We start from the raw sequence: 17,215 nt of genomic DNA, 5'->3' as shown, positions 1-17,215 counted from the left end.
GCGAGATAATTTTCTTCTTATCTTGGTGGGTGGTTTTTTATGTTTTTTTATTTGTCTTAACATTGCTTGCGAAGACCACCCTTCGTTAGCTCTCTTGTGAACTCTTGATTGTAATCTTTTGTGGTAGTTTTATCGCCAATCACTAGAGGTAAGGTTCAAATAACAGCTTTTGACACAAAGACTTCTGGGAGTACTTCGGGAACCATTAACCTCTACCATTACGTCTTGGCCCAAAATGGTGGTCTCTTCTTAAGATATTTAAGACCCGGTAAAGCGCTTCGGTAGCTTTCGGCGATGGCTTTATTTAAAGAAGAGGTTGTTTTACAATGATAAAAAGATCAAAACGCATCTTATTAAACCACCCTAGAGAAAAGTTGATGGTTTCAGTTTCACTAAATTAAACTTATGTCATTCATGGTGTATTTGATCGCACAGAGAGAAAAAAATCAACAAAAAATTTGGAGAATTTGCGAGAAAACTTTCCTCCACCAAGAAAAAAATTGATTCTAAACTTTTGAGCCTATGCGCTTATTTGAGATCTTGTGGTTATTTTCCTATTGTTAATCAAATAAAATGAGGTATTTGCTTCAGCATCAGGGAGTCATCAAGCTTCTCCATCGTTGACCTCTGTGATATTTGTATATGTCCTCTGAAATAAATCATTAGAATAAATAAGTCACAAAAAATATGAATAAGGAAAGAAAAAACGGCCGTACCGTTTATGAATTAAATCTAAGAAAAGAATGAATCTAGGAACAAACAAAAGAAAGAACGAATGGAAGCTAAGATCATATAGATAGACGGAAAAGCAAGTGAATGGATGACTATGTGTACGAATGGATGGGTCGATAGCTGCAGTTGGAGATAAAAGGTTTATCAGAAGGACTGACAAAGTGACAGAGGGATCCATGGAAGGGTGAAGGGAAGTAAAGATGAATAAATGGAAGGAGGAAGAAGAGGGCAGATATAACTTTGAGAAGAGCGAAAGGAAGGGAAGAAATGGAAAGCTTCTAAATACAACCATTATTTACCTTCACTTCTCGCAAAAAGTTCTTCAGCTGTTGGGCGATCTGCGAAAAGGCTGGTCTCATCAAAGGATTTTCTTTCCAACAAGAACTCATGAGCTCATATCTAAAAATTCAATACAGTGTTAGCTAACATTGTCTCGCAGCTAATACTCCCAACATCTAAATTGACCATACCAAGCGTGGAAAGGGGTTGCAAAGAGGGGATTTTGAACTCATGACAATGATCATTGGAAAGGTCACTTATTGGCCGAATGTGAAATTTGATTTGATGTACAAATTGTTCTTAAATCATCACGACTGATTCAATGCATCGTTTTCATTTTCAACGAGTAAAAGTGGGTGTCAGCGGTCTTGCGCTAAAAAACGTTTTTCGATTATTTTTAAGAGAATCCGGAAAGTAAACGTCCATTATTTGAAGCCGTCTTCATATTTAATTATGATTCAATTTAATTTTACTAGCATTATTCAAGACTTTAGAGCTTACAGTTCTTCCGAACATCGGTCGGGACGAGACATCCGGTATCCTGAGGCAAGTCGATTTACTAAGGCAATTGGTGATGTGATGTTAGGGTATGGCAACTCACCTGTTTGGCGGAAAGAAGATATGATTTAACCATTTCAGTTTTTTAGGAATATCATCTAAGACAATAAGTACTTCAACAATAGCTTTGTGAATAGAATAGAGACTTGCTAAGACTTTATGATTTAGATAGATAAAATTAAGTGCAGCACTGTGACAAATAAGATATAACACGTATAAAATGTTTGACACGAGCACAACTTATACCTGGAAGTGGCCTTCTCATCTTGTTCAGTTTCGTCTGACTGGCAATAATCATTGTCAAAATGAAGATACTTGTGTCTATACAGTTAGCTTTACAGAAGAGCCTTGCTAACTTTGGTTGCTTTACGGATTGAAGCTTCATGACGAGAATATGACTTGTAGTTCTCAGGATATCGTTTAAGTCGCACATAGTAACACGTCACACTTACCATAAGTGGTGATTTCCCATAAAACGATACCAAATGACCACCTGCAAATATACATCAAGGCTTTAACCCTTTAACTCCCATGAGTGACTAAGATAGAATTTCTCCTCACAATATCCATACAATACCAACCAGATAAATAGTGAGAATAAAAAATATATATCAAGAAGGAGATTATTTGTTAAACCCATTCCAAATTCTCCGAATAAAATCTAAAGAATTTTATGGCAGACAGTAAGGAGAATTAACCATGAGATCTTGGGAGTGAAAGAGTTAATAACTTCAATGAATAGGGAATTCGAACGATTAGCGCTGAATTGATTAAAGATCGAGTCTCGTTGTATTCTTTTGGTTTTTCATGGATATTTACATCACTCAAGACTTCGTTGAGTCTTTCGTCTTATGTGGACCTTGCCTCTGGTATCAATTTCAATTCGGTAAAATAAGCATATGATGCTCGATTTGAAGGAAGGAATTACTTAAGTCATACTAAGTTGTCATGGTGTGTCCATAAATGCAAATAGGTATAGATACACCATGCACACGAACAAATAACGTAAAATGAAGCCCAGATATAACCATAATAATGCTCCACGGAATATACCAGAGTGCACGGCAGAAGTTTTTTTTCGGAAATCCTTTCCGCTAGGCAGTACTTCTGACTCAATCTTAAGGGAGACAAATCTGACAGTATTAAATCCAAAACGAACTTACACATCACTCATGGATGTAAAATGGAGATCTCGTAGAGATTCTAACGACGACCATCTCCACGGAACCTTGCCCTGTTGAAAAGATGGATTCATGTGAGCAAGCTACTGTTTGTAGTGCAGGCAATGCCCTTTGAAACTGGGAAGCGGATGACTTATGAAACGGAAGGATGCATTCATTAATAGGAAGCGAGTTCTTTTTCGACTTTAAGATATATGATAGTTGGTAATTATCATTAATTTCCGGTAAAATCCAGAGTAATAGTTACTTTGACCGTTATTATTATTGTTATTCACATTATCATAAGTTCAGAAAGTAACCCATAATTAATAATGGTAATAAGACCGAGTTGAATCCAATTCGGTCTGTTATCATACGAGTGATTAAAAAATCAGACGGCCACCAAGCGGGAGTCCGATTTGTTCGTCACGAAACTTCCCTGTTTGGTTGGGTAAAATGGTTGTTGCTATTGTTATTGTGATAAGTTCTGTGTTTGGTGGATTTGACTGAGTGGGTAAAGTATTGGCTGCTTTAACTGTCCGATTACAGGTCTCCAATTACAGCCAACTGTCTGATTACAAATCTACGGAAAAATTTGTGAAACATAAAGTGCCTTGTGCATCAATCGCATTTGAAGAAATTGTAATTGTTATGATTAATTAAGTAAACGTGTCACTTAATACAAAGCTCACTAAGAGTTTCAATGTAAATTATATCGTTAGAAGAAATTCATTTATTCTACTCGATTGCACCAAGGAAGAGCATCGATTTAGATGCATTTCAGCTTGTTTAATTTGTCTGTTTAGTTGTTGATTTTGATTGCAAAGCGTACTTACGCTGGAGGTTATGGTGTATATACCAGCAGCGGATATGTCCCTGGCTAATCCAAAGTCTCCAACTTTAGCCACTAAGTTGGCATCAACTAAAATATTCCTCGCTGCTAGGTCGCGATGGACAAACTGTAAGGGAAGACAATGTATAATTTTTTTGCTTAGAGACGCTCAATGATTGAGTGCCCGATACAAAAGTGTGAAAGATCCTCATTGTGTCCTGAAGCCAATTTACAAGCTGGAATTGCCTGTGTTATAAACACAGGCTTAACAGAGGCTCACGAATGATTGGGTGGCCTATAACAAAATGCAAAAGATCCTGAATGTGTCCTTAAGCCACTTCACAACTTCGAACTGCCCGCGTCATATTTAGTGCTGCAAGAGATTCTAGACTGTTTGTAATCTCTTGAGAGCAGCCATCTCTAATGGAAGGTTGACAAATTTAACTTTACATTTATTTCTACACACTGCTAGCGAGTCTTACCTTTCTCTCCTCTAAGTGTTGCATTCCGGTGGCGATCTGAAATGCAATTATGACCAGTTGCCGGTCATTCAGCTTACAGCAGACGTTATGATAATTTTTCCTTTCCCCTGGCGCCCTCAAAAGATTTTCCAGACTGCCACCATGAATCACTTCAGTGACCACAAGAACGTTTCCTTGAGAGAGTAGAGCAAACACATTAGAGTTGACAAGAGAAAGAAATTAGACATTATTGTCACCTTGAGTTGATCAAAAGATGATTTGTTGGTGATTCAAGTTTAGTTGGTGGCCAAAAAAAAAAGGAAAAATTCCATATGAACTTCCGCGAAGTTAAACCTGAAAAATTTTCTTATCTTTCTTTAATCATAAGGCCGGTACCTGCACTGTTCTAACTGACCTTACAGACAGTTACTGTCAATCACCCAGTAAACATGCATATTTCTAAGACGTTGCATCGTTGAAAACTGACTTACCTCTCTCTATCCTTGTCCCAATCAAAGTGACAATATTAGGATGTTTCCCAGCTTGCTTTAAGGTCCTTATCTCATTAAGCAGGGTTTCTTTGGCAATGGCACTAGGGTCTATAATGAAATAGAGAAAAAAAACAAGGGAATTTCTTAAATTGCTTCATTTACGTAGTCCGCCCATCGTATCTAGCTATGGTAACAAAATTATGTATGGAAAAAAACTGGCTTGGTTAAGGCCGTAGAAAGCGCTCAGAGGGGACAATAGCAGACTTTATGGCTGTTTTTCACCAAAAGAAAAATGGTGAAAAATTAAGATGGCGCATAGCTTTGAAAAAGACAAATCAGTTTAGAGATATACTACTGTACTTAGGAAATAAAAAGTAGACATTTCGATTTCGTGTACCTACCTTTTAACTTCTTCACAGCTACATCCGTTATGTTTCCATCTTTCCCACTATATCGACCTTTGTAGACGATTCCAAATTCGCCTTCTCCGAGTATTTCATCGAACACTTCAAGATTTTCCAAGTTTTCGGATCCTTCCTCGGTCTCTTCAGAGATCTCTCCACAATCCCGCTGTTCGTCGACACTCAGGTGTTTGTCAGGTGTGAAAATGTCAGCATCAGCTATCCCCTCACCCGACTCTAATCTCTCTTGGCCTCTCTCTTTTATTCCTTGCACCAAATTATCCTGCTCGCTTCCGTCTGGAGGCAGTCTGTCCCCTACTCCATCTCCCACTAACGGGAGCCTTTCCACGGGGGTCTCGATGGTTTGGGTATTGGGCGACCGATTGTTTTCAAGGTCCTGTATCCCATCTTTTAAATGTTTGTCTTTTATCAAATACAACTTTCTTGTTCGTTTTCGTCCCTGTCATATAATTGAAGAGAATAGGCAATTGTGATATCTATCCAAGAAGCGTGTTTAGCTTTTATCATCATCAGCGACTGCTTTGGATGCGTCCTTTTCATTTCTTTCCACGTTGCGAAGGTGTTCTCTGACACATGTCCTTTCATTCATAACGTAGAGAAAATATCGGAACCCAAGAGATCCATTAAGATCACTGATCACTTTACGTGTACCTCCGCCAATGTTATTAACTGCATAACCTGCACTTATTGAAATAAGTTATGCATTGGCGAAACAGGAAGACGACTAAGTGACCGATTCCGAGAACACCCTCGAGACGTGGAAAGAAATGACAAGGACGCATCCAAACCAGTCGCTAGACACTTCAATCTCCCTAATTATTCTAAACAGCATATGGCAGTTTGCGGCCTTTCCTTATGTGTAGGCAGTTCGGAAAGCCGCAAAACACTAGCACAAAAATTTATCTTCCAAATCGGCACCCTTAATCCCCACGGAATCAACGAGTGCTTTTCATTCAACTAATTTATTCCTGTTTTCTCGTCACCATATTCTCACTAATAGCGTAGCTCCACTTTCTGCATGTAAATCCACACACAACCCACAATTCCTCCAATGGCTCTGACGAGGTGCTAACGCTCAAAACGTTTTTTTTTTTTTTAACCCTTTACGGTGGCCAATTCACGTTTTCAACTCAGTTGTTAACACTAAATTACCTGCTATACTCTCCTACCGACGCAGCACCACAGTTTCTGTAGAAACTTACCCCCTTTATTCATTGGCTAAATAAGGCCAAACTGACGAAAATAATCATTAAAGGGAAAAGAGTTCGTAATAATAACAAAAACAATAATAATAGTTATGATAAATTTGGGAAGTTTTTCTCGACTCTGCATCTTACCCCCCGAGGAAAATGCATGATTCTTGGCTGGTCAATCCCAGCATTCCTCTGGACGTCAGCACAAGCAAAGTCGCATGACGGACAGAGATCATTACCCTGTGTGGGGATGTCACGTAACATTTTATTTACCTCTTTATCACGATTTTTACACCAAATCCACACAAACCCAGTGACTGCACAAATAACTGCGGCTGCCAAAGTGCATGATACAGCGACTATAGTTGTCTTTGATGCAGAATTTTTTGGCTTTCCGTTCATGGAGGTGGGAGTGGGAGTTGCTGTGGATGAATGATAAAAAAATGTAGTAACAAACAGGTTGCTCTTATTAACAGCACACGTAGTCAAGAAGGATCCCTCCTACCCTATTTTTTCCCCTTCCATTGAAAAAAAAATCATACCTTTTTTCAAGACAGCCACTCCTGATTGGCTTCTTCCAATGCTATTATTTGCAATGCATTGATATTTTCCATAGTCTTCCATCTCTACTCTCGTTATAAAAAGCTGGCTGCGATTGGTTCGCCCGTCTGGAATTACATGTGCTCTGGGGTTAGACTGTAAAGGATATGAAGCATTGTCCTTTATCCAGTGGATTGTTGGCCTTGGGAGACCCCTAGCAGTGCAGCTTAAGGTAGCATTGGAACCGATCAGGACACTTTGGTTCTTTGGACTTTCAACGATCTCAGGTTTCTGGGCATCTGAAAATTGACAAAGAAAGAATTTCAAGACCCGGTTTGAAGAGGATTGAACCTAATGGGGAGTCTCTGATGATAAGAGGACTGAGAAGGTACAGGGACCGGGTGAAAGTGAAATAATAACTTTAAAATTTTGTATAAACATTTAAAAGAAAACACTGTTTATTTTCTAGCTCTTGATACTCTAATGACACTCTAAGAGTTTTTTTTTTACAATCTACGGAAATGTACATCAAGAAGTAATCATCCAAAAACTGAGCCTATCTCGCTTACTTGGTGTTGGGGGAACTTCAGTTGGGAGGCTGAGTTGACATACAAGTGGAAGACTTCGTGGGCTTTCAACTTTGAAATGATAAGGAAGACAAACACGAATGCATATTCATGTCTAACCTGAAACTTTCGAGGATAAGAAAGCTGGCAACGACAAATTTCTACCACCACTGTTTTTTGCCTCACATTGATATTTGCCAAAATCTTCTTTCTTCACTCCTGTAATAAACAACTGGCTTTGCATGGTTTTTTGGATTGTTGATGAATGTGGATTATTGATGAATATCGCCCTTGGGTTGGACTGTAAGGCAAATGAGTCATTGTCTTTTATCCATGAGATGCTTGTCCCAGGAAGACCTGTGGCAGTGCAGTTGAAAGTTACATTGGCCCCTATATCAGTGCTTTGGTTCCGAGGAACTCCTACTAACTCTGGCGCAGGACCTGTAGGGAAAAAGTACTAATTGCAATAGATATTCCCAATTATTACTGAGATAATCTGGTATGAAGCTTATTCAATAAGCAAATGACGGCAGAATGAGAAGATATTTTCACTATCACACTTTTGTGCCGCACAACAAGATGAACTGCATATGCAGGTACTAAGAAGGAACTATTTCAGGCCAACCCCCCCTGGCCGGAGTGTGAACCTCTTCTTTTATTCATTCTAATAATTTTCATTCGTTTATTTTTGTTTCGCAAAATAATTCTTTTCTCATCTTCCGAAGAATATGTTGGGTTTTTTTTGCTTCAGCATTGCCAGCACCGTATTCAGCGATCACCCCTGTATTAAGCAGTCAGTTGCATTAGTGTTTGTCAGCTACCAAAGTCCCAATTTGTTTCCCCTTAATCATTGTAATTTGCACCTGTATTAAGCGGTTGCCTCTACTTAGCGGTCGCAGTCGAACTTTACTAAGTCCCAACGGCCTTTTTTATTGCCTTCCATCTGTTTTGGACGGCCATTTATAGCCCAACCACCCTAATAAAAACAAGAATAATCCTTCAAATACTTTTTTATCCATGTTTCTCTCCCAAAATCGAAGTAAATTTGAGCGAGATTCTGTACATAAAGTGGCTAATTATAATAGTGGCGTTAGTGGCGTTGTGTATGTTTCGATTTTGTTTTTATATTTTTTTAATAATACTCCTTTTACGTGGAACCTGCATTAATTGGTCACACCACCATTCCCAGTGAATGGCCGCTCAATACAGGTTCAACTGTACAAAGTAATGCGATATGCATCAGGACAGGTCACTTGAATTGCTCCCGATTCAAATTTAATCGTTATCTGCGTGAAGAATTTCGTTCTTTAAGCGGTGCATTTCGAGTCTTGTTAGCCAATGGCCACTGGGCGCGAATAGATTGTGCTAGTAAATCCAACAAAAGTTGTTTGACAATACACCCAAAAGTTTGCTCTAAAGTTGCTCAAAAGTTGCCACCCAAATTTAAAGAAGTTGCTTACTTTTGAAAGTCATTTTGTTCAAGATTACTACTCAAAACATGACGTTGCATTTGTAATTTAACATCATTTGTTGTGATCAATATAATCTTTGCGCTCAACGAAACTAATAATAGAAAGTATTTTTTAATGACTTTTCTAGTGAGTAAACATCACAATGTTTGCTATAGACACCATGGTGCTAACTATACACTTTGGACAGTGATCCAGTTTACAGCGTTTATCTTATCTTATCATGATAAGATACAAGAATGCAAAGAGGTTGTAAACTTTAAATTTTACAGCCTCTTTGCATTCTTGTATCTTATCATGATTGAAGCCTCAAAGAAGACAAAAGTTGCTCCAGGTTGCTCGCAGTACAAAGAGTTGCTGAAAACGCTAAAAGTTGCTCAAAAGTTGCCGAGCACAATCTATTAATGCCTAATGACCACAGCGGAATTTTCCTTTTGCAATGAATTATGTATTGGACTTTCCTTTCCATACATTCCAGGAGTTTCTTAGAAGCTGATTATTTGAGACTCCTTATTCCTGAATGAAACATTTTCGGCATTCATCTTCGTATTATCAAAAACTGGATCATTGGATAATGCAATTCAAAAGTTTTCATGACTTAGCCATTATAGGTTATGGGTCATTATACCATGTGCACACATGAAGACGAGTTACACCGGAAGCGTATTTGTACATTGTAACATTCCGTTTGTTCTTGCAAAATAACGTTGGGAGGATTTATGTATATATGTCCTGGCGCGTTTTTGATTCAATCATTATTCCACTCGCGCTTGAATACGAGATGATAGCCAACTCGGCCCTATGAGCCTCTTTGGTCATCTATCATCGCATATCCAACAAGCGCGAGTGTAAAAATTGTTTAATGAAGGTATGATAAGCCTGGTTTCTTACCTTGAATCAATATTTCGAATGATTTCCTTGTGCAGTGTTTTATGTAACCATTGCCAGCTTGGCAGGTGTAGCGGCCAATTTTGTCAACTGTCAGATTTTTAAGCACTAATGGACAGGTTAATTTAAGTTTGTATGCCCGTTTGTTTGGAGGCTGCTTGCATTTAGCTCCAACTTCATTATCCTGTGGATCGTACCACTTGATATAATCGACCCATCTATCCAGATATCCTGTATCTTCTGTTCTTGGCTCCGCTGTACAATTCAGGGTAATGGAGGCACCAATGGGTAATCTGCTATTTTCTGGACTTGAAAAGATGTACACAACGGGTCTGACTGGGTTGGAGAGATTGAATAATAATAATAATAATAAATTTAATATACAATCTCTTTATCGCCCATCAGACAATGAGAAAGATTTTTGATAAATCCATCTTATAAATCTAGTAAGTGTAGTTCACAAACTCTTGGCCGATCAAGAGTTTTAATGCAGCTTTTTAATATTAATTTTTGCCTTTTATGTTCCAACTGAAGAGGACCGACGGCCGAAACGTTGTCTATTTAAACGCTGGATTAGTCAAGAATTTATCTTCGTCCTTTCTTATCTACACATGTTAAATATTTTGATGAAGATGCCTGCATCCTCTAGATCCTCTGACTGGGAGCTGTTTGTTTGGTAGCCATTTTAAACTTTCTGTACACACACATTCATTTATTGTGCATACAAGAAAGACATTCGCATAAACATGCTCTTTGACCAGGACATTTAGAAGAAGTTAACACTACTTACTGTTGAGATGTGTATTGCATGTTTCACCTTTGACGAATGGAAGATTCCATAAAGCGCAGGTAAGAGTAAATAGTACTAAACGCATTGACGCTTCTCGAAGCCAAAAATTACCCATCACCATGACACGTTGACAAATTTTTTGTTTGGATGTTTGAAGTGGCCTACAAATGGATTGTTTATTCAAATTAAATAAGTTATTTTCTAGAGAAACGTAGTAAACTTAGACCATAAGTCGAACTAGGTTACCATTAACGTATTGTATCTAAATTTACAAACTCAGGCAGTTACACAGAGGAAAATGGAAATGTGAGTTACAAATTTGGCGATTTTGCACAAAACTTCCGCTATAAGGTACAGGATGTCTTTGCTTTCTTTTACTTATCCCCATACTCTCGTTTCAACCCAAATACATGATTTATAGAAATAATTTTACCGAATACATGTGGTTTTGATTTCGCTTCTTAACTTAGTAACTAAATGAAATCTTTTGTTTCGCTACTTTTTCGAAATCACCAACAGTGACAAACAAAATCTAAAGTGAATCGCAGCAAAGTTGCTCGTAAATTTACAAAAAATTTTGAGATCTTACTTTTGCGTTGGCGACGAAGTGCAACGTACTTTAAAAAAGAAGGAATTTTTCGTGTTATAATGAGTTCCTGCGATGATAGCGAAGTTTACTTCTACAGTGCTTGTCATAAAAAAAGGGATTGTTTGGCGTGGACTTTGTATCGATGCATCAGGCAAGTCGACTCTCCATGTCAGGGTGAAACTACTTTTGAGCTTGAATAAGTAAGGCAGCCTACCAAAGGAAACCATGTACTCTTATAATGAACGCAAATAACGAACAATCACGCATGATTAATTTGAAAAAATTGACATATCTTGTAGTTTAACATTTACAGATCTGAAACAGTACATTTCAGTTTCACTACGCAGTACAACATGAATTAGAAAAACCATGAGGTTTATTATGGCTGTATCGGCCGAGCACCGCTCATATAAAAATAAGTTGTACAACAACTTCTATTACATTCAAACATGTGGTGGAAAAACAAGAACAAAGCTGAGCGTCAGTTTACACAGAATACTGTCAGAACAGAGGCCAGAAAAAACCTGCCGGAAAAAACCCCAATAGGTAAAACAAAAAACTCGGCAGGAAATCGGGGTAGGATCCATGGCTCATGCACTGAAAAGCCCATCCTACGAAGGCTACACGGCTGGAAGATCTTTGCACTTGTTTACCAAACATGCATTTAAACAAAGCACGGAAAGCTCTAAATAATTTTAGTAAACGCAAACAAGCTAAGAAGCCCCTGCGAAACTCGAACTGTCACTAGTAAATCAATTATATACAAAAAAATAACGTGAGCAAGACGAGGTGTCGGCCTAGAATGCTTTCCCACGTGATAAACATCCGTTTTATAGCACTCCATTCTACCCATGCTGCACTTCAACAGCCCCAATCCCCACTGCTCCCGTGCCGCAGAAATATTCCATTTCCGACTAATTCGATTCGTATCCACTCAAACGCCGGAAATTCCATTTTCTCTTGAATCCTTCGTAACATTTTACAGCGACATCCATGTTGGTGTCCTTTCGATTCAGATAACAATATTACTATTGTTATCACAATAATTTATATTTTTGTCATTATCATTATCGGTGTCGTTCTTGTTATTGATCATTTTTCTTATTTCTTATTCACTGTTCTATTTGGCATCATATTAACCGCTTTTGTTTAATGACAAAATATATAGCTGATATGTAGCATATGTTTAAGATAGGTGAATTCGGTCATTCGGTTTTATTTTCTCTGCCCCAGAAGGACTACATCTGAAGGAAGAGACATCTAGGTTAGGTTGTTCGGTTCATGGTAAATCTAACTTCACTGGCAAAAATGCGCCTGTTAACGGAGAGATATCCGGCCGCAAAACTGGTCCTGAAAATGGACACGTGCCTATGAACTCATCGTTTTTAACTCGTGAATTGCGCGCATGCGCAAGAGCGAGTTATAGATACGATGTGGGGAATGCCATTCGCTCGCTCGCTCGCTCGCTCGATTGGTCGATTCCTGTAAACTTTTTTTAGATTTTAGGCCTTTGAGTGCATTTGATAGTTTTTGGCGAGCAATAAACAGACGAAATGGCGACCTTTGTTGCTGAGAATAGTGGTGGGGTGAAAAAGAAGCCAATAATAATCTTAAAAGAGTTTTTTTTTTTCGTTTTAGTTTCAACAAGCGGCGCCAGCGACTGGCAGGCATGCAAGGATTCACATTGAAATAACAGAACAACCTTCGTTTTTCATAAAATTGTAATTTACAATCCTTGAACTTGAAAACAATCCGAAGATTCATTGAAAATATCACTTACTGCGAAGCGCTTGGAGTTTACAGATGTTCAAAAGCTTTTTCTGTTATGGCGTGAGATTGAGGACAAAATTGATCATTACGATTCGTCGCGTGTGTTTTTCCTGTGTGAAGCAACAAAAGATGCCGGCGACTGACGAAATAACAAGTTAACACGAAAATCAAATAACACCTAAACAAACAATTTTACCTACCGATTTTCAGTGAATTTTCAAAGAACAATTTTCTTTTAAGTTTCAAGACAATTTGAAGATTCAACATACATACAACGCACTAAAATGCGAAAGTTATACACCACAAAATTGATAAATAGGCCTGAAATGAAATTCTATCTTGTTATTGATTATGCGTTGCCTAGCACGTGACTTGAATCTTCCCAGGCGAAGATCCAAAATGACGGTGGCAGGCTTGGCTTAGTTATATCACTCAAAACTCGTTCCCGTTTGTCTCATTTGATAAAGAGGGAATCGTTATTGTTTTCATTAAGACAGTATTGCCTTGATTTTCTAATATTTACAACGAAAGACAGTAAATTTCACTTTTCACCCACATTTACTTCCAACCTTTTCTTTTCAATTCACGAGTTTGCTCACAGAGCACTTTGATTGGAAATTGAATTAAAACTGAGTGGGTGCGATTGTCGTCAAAATGCAACCAAAAGTCGATATGCATTTTCAAACTAACTTTAGAGGACGAAAACGATTCACTTGACGATAACACAGTGTAAAGTTAAACTTTCTTGGTGGTAATATCACCAAGAATATGCAAATTAGGTAAAGTTAAAACATTGTCTTCGTTCTAGCTCTATTAAGTATAATCGCTTCGTTTCTAAGCAGCATTTCAATACAAGTGGCAGCTCTCCGAGTTTGCTTATCACTGTGATTATTATTTATTGCTGGACTTGCCAACCGAGCGTTTTCCTGAACGGGTGTTTCAACTTTCTTTGTATGTGATTTTGTTTCTTTTATGGCTTTTATCTATACATCCAAAGCTTAAGAACGAAATCGCCAAATGTGAAGTCCAAACAGGCTAACAGAAGAATCAAAATTATGCGAGTAGCTTTAACATTTCATATTTACGTTGGATTGATTATATCGCGATACGAGGCAAAAGTCACGATTAACGAAATTTATGCATCGTGGAGGAGTTTGTGGAAGATTGACCGCATGTTTATTTATTAACGGACAAACAAGTATTGAAGTTGTTTAATTCAATGAGCTCTACGCGCACGAAAGAAATATGACAAAAATGATTACAATAATGATACAAGATTTGCCTCGTTGAGAAATGTAAGAGGAAATGTTTTTAATGGAGATTCAAACGTGAGAATACCCGCCAGCATTGAAACTTGAGGATCCACTTTCCATTCATTGAGACTAAAAGATCTGAATATTGAGCAGTATTGCCTTTCAAAACCGAGGTAGAAGTAACTTAGAGTTTTCCTCATTGTAGGAGTCGTGTCGTCTGAAATTGCGACGGCTGTATACATGTTTTTGCCATAAGCAAAAAGTTGACCAGTCTAGTTTTTATCGATAATATGCGTGCTTCCGTTTGGCGACTTTATTAACGAGATGACAATGAGAGTTGGAAGAATCATTTTTGTACATTTTCCAAATAGTTCATCGATAGCAAGAAAAGCCAATTTGTTTCTTATTAATAGGCCACTAGCTTATCTCATTTTCCATTTTATTTTTTTCCTTTTCGATATGTGAATGATGGCGACTAAAAATGACATTTTGAAATTCGTGAGTGAACATGACAGACTCCTCCTATAGTCAGTACTAAATCAAAGTGCTCTGTGGGCAAACTCGTGAATTGAAAAGAAAAGGTAGGAAGTAAATGTGGGTGAAAAGTGAAATTTACTGTCTTTCGTTGTAAATATTAGAAAATCAAGGCAATACTGTCTTAATGAAAACATTAACGATTCCCTCTTTATCAAATGAGGCAAACGGGAACGAGTTTTGAGTGATATAACTAAGCCAAGCCTGCCACCGTCATTTTGGACCTTCGCCTGGGAAGATTTAAGTCACGTGCTAGGCAACGTATAATCAATAACAAGATAGAATTTCATTTCAGGCCTATTTATCAATTTTGTGTTGAGTAAGTTTCGCATTTTAGTACGTTGTATGTATGTTGAATCTTCAAATTGTCTTGAAACTTAAAAGAAAATTGTTCTTTAAAAATTCACTGAAAATCGGTAGCTAAAATTGTTTGTTTAGGTGTTATCTGATTTTCGTGTTAACTTGTAATTTCGTCAGTCGCCGGCATCTTTTGTTGCTTCACACAGGAATAACACACGCGACGAAACGTAATGATCGATTTTGTCCTCAATCTCACGCCATAACAGAAAAAGCTTTTGAACATCTGTAAACTCCGAGCGCTTCGCAGTAAGTGATATTTTCAATGAATCCTCGGATTGTTTTCAAGTTCAAGGATTGTAAATTACAATTTTATGAAAAACGAAGGTTGTTCTGTTATTTCAGTGTGAATCCTTGCATGCCTGCCAGTCGCTGGCGCCGCTTGTTGAAACTAAAACAAAAAAAAACTCTTTTAAGATTATCATTGGCTTCTTTTTCACCCCACAACTATTCTTAGCAACAAAGGTCGCCATTTCGTCTGTTTATTGCTCGCCAAAAACTATCAAATGCACTCAAAAGCCTAAAATCTAAAAAAAGTTTACAGGAATCGACCAATCGAGCGAGCGAGCGTATGGCATTCCCCACATCGTATCTATAACTCGCTCTTGCGCATGCGCGCAATTCACGAGTTAAAAAAGATGTCATAACGTAAGGCCCAATTTGTCCATTTTTTTCCTACTCGCGACAAATGTTTGTGAAAAAGATCCTATTCTTTACATGTGATGTTAATTATTAGTCACTAGACTGAAAAAAATCATCCCAATGCAAGCGATCAATGTAGCTTAATGATTAGCTGGGGGAGAACAGAACACGTACTTCATATTTCAGCTCAAATTCACACAGCTGGTAGACTCTCTCTGACATAACAAATATTGAGATCGATCTTTCTGTCTTTTAATGGAGGAAATTTAAATGAATGCGTTTTGCATCAACTTATTATTTCATACAAATGGTTTCCATGAGCGCCCAATAAAGGTACAAAATACGAAGATTGCCTCAAATTAAAGTTAGCTCTGTATAAAACTCTGATCACTGCAGATTAAGGAAACAGTTAAGAATAAACGTTAGCAAAAATTCAAGACGTCTTAATATTATGTTGAAGACAAAAATGGCCACTGATACTTTCCACCAAAAAGTATACAAGCTACGATTTCATCAGTTGTCTCAAAACAATTGGGGCGATTACACATCACATATAAATCATACCTGATAAATATATCTCACTGATTGGATGTTTTGGTGTGTAGTATCGCTGAGTATTTTTACGATTTGTGCCGTATTTTTACTCGCCTTACAAAATATTGCTCGTCAAATATTGCTATTGCAAAATATCGCTCGTCAAAATATTGCAGGATATTTGTACTCTATTCACGCGTTATTTGTACTCTACTTTGCGCTGTGTGATAATAATAAAACGTACTGTATCAAACAATTTTGTTTAACGATAAATTGTTCCGAAAATCGTTTTTAAAAATAGCTTTTTGGCATATAAGTCTTGTCACTGCTGTTTACAGTACCTATTTATTTCCTTTTCTTTATTCAAAACGACATTTTACTTTGCAGAAAAATGCGAAAGAAATCATCATTTGAAAGAGAAATTGTTAGAAAAAATGCATAAACTTACATTATGGTTTTGCTGTGAGTCTTGTTTATACACCACTTTAAGGATGATAGTGCAATTAATCATAGGCTGTCGTACAACACCAGGTCAGATTGAAAGTTATGCGCACTTTACTTAGTCAAAAATAACCTGTCATACGAAACGACATTTTTCATTTGCTGAATACGACTCAGCAGGAAGATTGGAGCGAAAAGTTCCTGCTAAGCTAAAAGTTGGATAAGATCAAATAGCATATGCGCAATTCCTGTTTCTGGACAAATCGTAGAAAGCTATTATTATCCAATTTGTGAAACAGTATCCGGTAGACTCGAGAAAAAAAGAAAAAAACAGGCAGGAAGTGGTGCGTAGACGCTGAAGATGAATTTGTGCGGGAAAAAGCTCTTTGCGCCTAAGATAATCGTAAACAACTGAGACCAGCTGAATTTCCTCTAATATTTTATTCTATATATATATATATATATATAAAACAAAAAACAGACTTTTTTATAGGCCATTGAGTTCAAACCCTACCGGTTCCTCCTTGTATCGCCTTTAAGATAGACAAGTCCTCTAATATTCAGAAATTGAGCCTTTGTTTGGTTAATTTTATGTCAATACCTCATGCATTTCTTAAAGCCAAGAGGAAACAGATAATTAACTAGGAAAAAAAAAACAGAGAATTTTTACTCAGTGATAAGGGATTTTCGTGAATGCCCATAACAACGAGGATG

The 17,215-nt window shown here is 37.5% G+C and overlaps 1 protein-coding gene across 3 annotated transcripts; it reads right to left on the bottom strand.

Annotated features, from left to right (window-relative positions):
- Window positions 1-277: 277 nt before the first annotated feature.
- Window positions 278-16,676, bottom strand: LOC113682187 (fibroblast growth factor receptor 4-like). Of its 3 annotated transcripts, XM_089196981.1 has the most exons (16): window positions 12,941-13,062; window positions 12,751-12,850; window positions 10,382-10,542; window positions 9,595-9,927; window positions 7,355-7,675; window positions 6,671-6,967; window positions 6,402-6,550; window positions 4,915-5,374; window positions 4,514-4,621; window positions 4,044-4,216; window positions 3,566-3,688; window positions 2,733-2,803; window positions 2,022-2,062; window positions 1,513-1,612; window positions 1,032-1,131; window positions 278-649 (listed from the first exon to the last, which is right to left on the bottom strand). In XM_089196981.1, exons 3-16 carry the CDS (start codon window positions 10,500-10,502, stop codon window positions 605-607), a joined length of 2,442 nt encoding a protein of 813 aa, XP_089053107.1. In that variant the 5' UTR covers window positions 10,503-10,542; window positions 12,751-12,850; window positions 12,941-13,062; the 3' UTR covers window positions 278-604. The 3 variants fall into 3 exon arrangements, with proteins under 3 accessions (XP_089053107.1, XP_089053106.1, XP_089053108.1); XM_089196980.1 differs by lacking the exons at window positions 12,751-12,850; window positions 12,941-13,062 and adding an exon at window positions 16,509-16,676; XM_089196982.1 differs by lacking the exon at window positions 12,751-12,850 and having other exon boundaries at window positions 12,941-13,049.
- Between the last annotated feature and the right edge of the window lie 539 nt (window positions 16,677-17,215).

Source organism: Pocillopora damicornis, chromosome 2 (genome assembly GCF_964200805.1).
Source record: "Pocillopora damicornis chromosome 2, jaPocDami1.2, whole genome shotgun sequence".
In the NCBI taxonomy this organism is placed as follows: Eukaryota; Metazoa; Cnidaria; class Anthozoa; order Scleractinia; family Pocilloporidae; genus Pocillopora; species Pocillopora damicornis.
The sequence above is the reverse complement of the archived record's forward strand: the minus strand, read 5'-3'. Positions and strand labels throughout refer to the sequence as shown.

What these genes read in the sequence shown, in the direction of transcription:
- LOC113682187 (XM_089196980.1), bottom strand. An exon ending in GTAAAAATCGTGATAAAGAG is followed by an intron (nt 5,375 to 6,401) that starts GTAAATAAAATG and finishes ATTATATGACAG; the next exon opens with GGACGAAAACGAACAAGAAA. An exon ending in ACTTTTTGCGAGAAGTGAAG is followed by an intron (nt 650 to 1,031) that starts GTAAATAATGGT and finishes GATTTATTTCAG; the next exon opens with AGGACATATACAAATATCAC.